The 4,132-nt window shown below is 33.6% G+C and overlaps 1 protein-coding gene across 3 annotated transcripts; it reads right to left on the bottom strand.

The window, feature by feature from the left end:
• Positions 1–770: 770 nt before the first annotated feature.
• LOC107012576 (probable inactive nicotinamidase At3g16190) lies at positions 771–3,382 on the bottom strand. Of its 3 annotated transcripts, none has more exons than XM_015212450.2 (5): positions 3,238–3,382; positions 3,042–3,155; positions 2,607–2,841; positions 2,384–2,500; positions 771–1,112 (listed from the first exon to the last, which is right to left on the bottom strand). In XM_015212450.2, exons 1-5 carry the CDS (start codon positions 3,295–3,297, stop codon positions 1,045–1,047), a joined length of 594 nt encoding a protein of 197 aa, XP_015067936.1. In that variant the 5' UTR covers positions 3,298–3,382; the 3' UTR covers positions 771–1,044. The 3 variants fall into 3 exon arrangements, with proteins under 3 accessions (XP_015067936.1, XP_015067938.1, XP_015067937.1); XM_015212452.2 differs by having other exon boundaries at positions 774–1,112; positions 2,706–2,841; XM_015212451.2 differs by having other exon boundaries at positions 774–1,112; positions 3,042–3,136; positions 3,238–3,368.
• Between the last annotated feature and the right edge of the window lie 750 nt (positions 3,383–4,132).

The raw sequence follows: 4,132 nt of genomic DNA, 5'->3' as shown, positions 1-4,132 counted from the left end.
AAACAGTGGGGACACCTAAAAGTGTAGGTTAACTATCGATGAAATGAAAGAAGAAACATAAACTTGAGAAACAGATTCAAGATTTGAAACTTTATAGGTTTCAATTTTTTGGGTTTATAGCATCGAGTCAAGTATAACTTTAAGATGATAAGTTCAAGCATGCTATTATTGCACTTTTGATAAATATTATGAGTATGTCAAATGCTAGGTAATGCCTTTATATCTGTCTAAATCTTCATAGACAAAGTAGTCGAGGTATGCATGAGTTAATCAGCTGGGCCGAACCTACCTGTAATGTTGTTTGTAATTTTGCCTGGTCGATCTTTGCTAATACACTCATTTTAATTAAAAGAAACAAAAAAAAAAAAGAGCAAAGTTCAGTGTGCCTGGATGGAAAAAATTAGTTCAATGTATCTAGAGTCATTTTCTAAATTATAAATTGGGGCAGGTCAGTAGATTAAGGTACCATATCTAAAAGATATGTTTGTTCTCTGCACTTTTAAGTAGTACTCTTCTTCTCAATATTTTTTTTTCTGATAAAGAGTACTTTTTTCTCTCAATATTTTGTTACCAAAAGTACATAGGTAACACGATTGAGAATGTTATTAACTAATAAAATTGTGCTCTGGATTTAAATTTGTAGATAAGATGTTCACGCACTTCAATATGGTATTAAAGCAGACAGAAGTCCTGGGATCGAATTTCACCGCCACCCAAATGAAAATAAATAAATAAATTAACATGCTTGACCCATGAATTGAAGAAAATAGTTATATCCCAACTGTTAAACTCACTTTAATTTAAATACAATAAAATTTTTACATAGGCAAATGAAAATTTTGAGACATGAGGAGGGTAAGAGTAGAGGAACATACAGCCTATGTACGAAGGAAAATAATAAAACAGATTAACACAACAGATGATTATACAGATTATGTCTGAACATTTTGCGTATTATTTCTATTACATATCTATAAGCTTACAACAATAAAACAAACAAGTGAAAGATATCTCTGCACCTGATTTAGCTACTTCTTTTGCTCCTTAAGACTGGCACCATTCTTCTAATGTAGGAGTCGCCACACCCACATTTTTCATGTCAAATATGTTCGCTGCAATACAAAATAATCAGTCCACATAACATTTTTCATGTCAAATATGTTCGCTGCAATACAAAATAATCAGTGCACATAACAGTAGCACGAGATGAATTATAAATGAGTTGAACATCTACTTTTGCTTTAAGTGGATGGCAAATTAGCATTTCAAGAAAACCATGATCACAGATTCACATGAAGTTGAGTAAAGTTTCGCTAGAACTTAAGTCAAAGCAGGAAAAACTATTTTCATTTAAGATCAAATCTGCTAAGACGACCAAAAAGAAACACAGCAGAACACATTCGACAATTGAACTGATGAGGATGGCTCGCTGTTCTCAAACAAGGAAGAAACTGATAAGTATGCTTCTAACTTACAAATGGAACTAAATGAGTTGTGATATAAGAAAGTAAGTACAAAAAAATTACAGAATCGCACGGTACAAAGTCCTTAAAAGAACTACCATACATTTGATGATCCTTTCAGAGGAGAAATTAGGCAACTCTAAAACCAACAGTATCAGCGAAACTTAGTTCAAGTCTTGAAATCAATGGCATAGTAAAAACTGTAAGTATTAAATACATATAGTATTTCTTTTCAGAGAAATGATAACTGTCGGCAGTCTCCTAGTTCAAACGTCTTGTGATTGTTCCAAGATCTAGATATTTGAAGGACCAGTACCATGTCTGACTTCTCTATGACTTGTGCAAGCAGAGGTTACCAAGGACAAACTAGGATGACGAATAGTGAAAAAGAGTTCATTTGTTAACTGAATTTTATAGTGTGAAACATGAATAAGGTTGAAGGTAAATGTTTGATGTACTTTCAGATTTTTTTCTGTATTTCCTGATACTTAAGGTTATGGATCCAAAATAAAAATTATGGCCTAGACAAGTATGGATCCAAACCATTGTAAATGGTAATTCCTCATACAAGCTTTCAAATGCAGAAGAATAAAGACGCACTGGTGCTTCAAATATGTAGCAAATTCATCTATGAATCTAACTGTAAATAAACTTCACAAGACAAGACAAGGTTAAATACTAAAGCATGTATCGATAATGAGGAGATAGTCGACCTCTGTGGTCCGAACTTATGATCAGGTTAAGTGATCAGTAGTTGTAATTCGTAACTACTTAAAATAAGAAATAGCATGAAGTTATTAATTGACAGTCAATACTAATCAACTTGCCTAGATTAAAGGACAAATAGTCATAAGCTATTAAAACTTAAAAAATCAATAGGTAAACCAGCACAAAAACAACTGCTTTGTGTTATCTGTTACCAATGTGTATATCAGGAGTAGCAGCAGCTGTGGCATCTATAATGACCGTCACGCGTTGATAGTCCAACGCTACAGCATCAAAGACAGTCTGTCGTATGCAATTTGGAGTTTGAACACCTAGACAAAAAATATACGTCACTTGACAAATACAAAGACAAATATTGGTTATTCAAATCCTAAAGTCTATAGCTATAGAAAATCTCGATTATAAGCATCTATTTACCAATAAGGACCAAGTTAGTAATGCCAATGCCCTGAAGATACGAATGAAGATTCGTGTTAAAGAATGCACTGAAACGTGTTTTCACCAATTTGTAATCACCTTCCTGAATAACAAGCCCATCAACCAGTTCTGCTCCCACACACCCCTTTGATGTGGGTTTCGGTTTCCCATCACCATACAAATGCCTACGAAACAATTCAACATCTCTTCCTAATGGGTCATGCTCGCGGACAACCTACCACAAATTGATTCAACCAGTATTTTAACCTAAAATTATCCATTACAATAACAACAACAACAACTACACTTCAGTCCCAAACCAGTTGGTATCGGCTATATGAATCGTAGGTGCTTCATTTAAGCTCAATTTAGTTAAAAATACATCAATATTGTAAAATTGAACTTTACAGTTAAATCATAAAGTTAAATAAATACCCAAATAATGGGGATTCCACGGTTTCGTGCAACCTCAACGGTTTTGATAACGTTTGGGACAATAGCTTCACCTCCTCTAACAAGCATAGGAGCACCTGGTAGTATAAAATCTTTCTGAAATTTAAGTTCAAACAGACAAATTTTCAACAAATGATTGTTACTATTATGCTGAATCAGAACAAAATTAGAGAAATACCTGCATATCTATGACAACAACAGCTGTTTTGCTCCATTTATCACCATTTTCTGAGCCCATTTGATTATCACAAACTCAGAATTTTTGCCAGCAATTTCGTCCCACTCTACTTTATTTACCTGCTACTTTCAAAACTAATCAATATTTTGAGCGTTGACCATATTTATTGGATGGGCCTGACTAATTGGGGCCTGCTACCCCAAACTCGCAACTTTTCTATGTTGGGCTTTTGATAAGGAAATTACATGTATAAACAAATATATATGTTATATATATATACATAATTATCTAACAGATATATATACACAATTCAGTTCTCTTACTCTTTATCCTCTTCTAATCTCGCTTGCCTCTTTCCGCTCATACCAAGCTCGCTCTATGTATATCAGTTACATATATACAAGATATACATATACAATTCGCCTCCCTCCATTTTCTTTCCTCTCTCAATCTCGCTCGTCTCTCTTCTCCCTCTAACATGTAGCTACGCATCGTAATTATCAAATTATAGCTGTGAAACATAATTAAATTATTTTTAAATAGCTATATACGAAAATTTCCTTTTATAATTCATCAAAAAATAAGAAATTTTTACGCAGCCCAACAAATACCATAACACAATGACTTTGAGTGATGTAATTTCCAAAATAGCAAGCAAATATTGTATAGGTTAGGCATGATAATTATGCCTGGTCCAAGGGACATGATAATTTGCTTTCATGGTTTAGGACTTTAGGTCACTCACATTTTGTTCACTGCAATTACAGGAATTACTTTTGCTTTCTTTCCTCTCGCTACTAAGATGTTTTAGTTTGTTTTGTTGTCTCTTGTATATTCAACAGCTCGGGAGCCTATACGATTGTTAGGGTGTCCAATTGGATATTCTTTATCGAAA

The sequence above is a fragment of the Solanum pennellii genome, chromosome 3, assembly GCF_001406875.1.
Source record: "Solanum pennellii chromosome 3, SPENNV200".
Lineage (NCBI taxonomy): Eukaryota > Viridiplantae > Streptophyta > Magnoliopsida > Solanales > Solanaceae > Solanum > Solanum pennellii.
The sequence above is the reverse complement of the archived record's forward strand: the minus strand, read 5'-3'. Positions and strand labels throughout refer to the sequence as shown.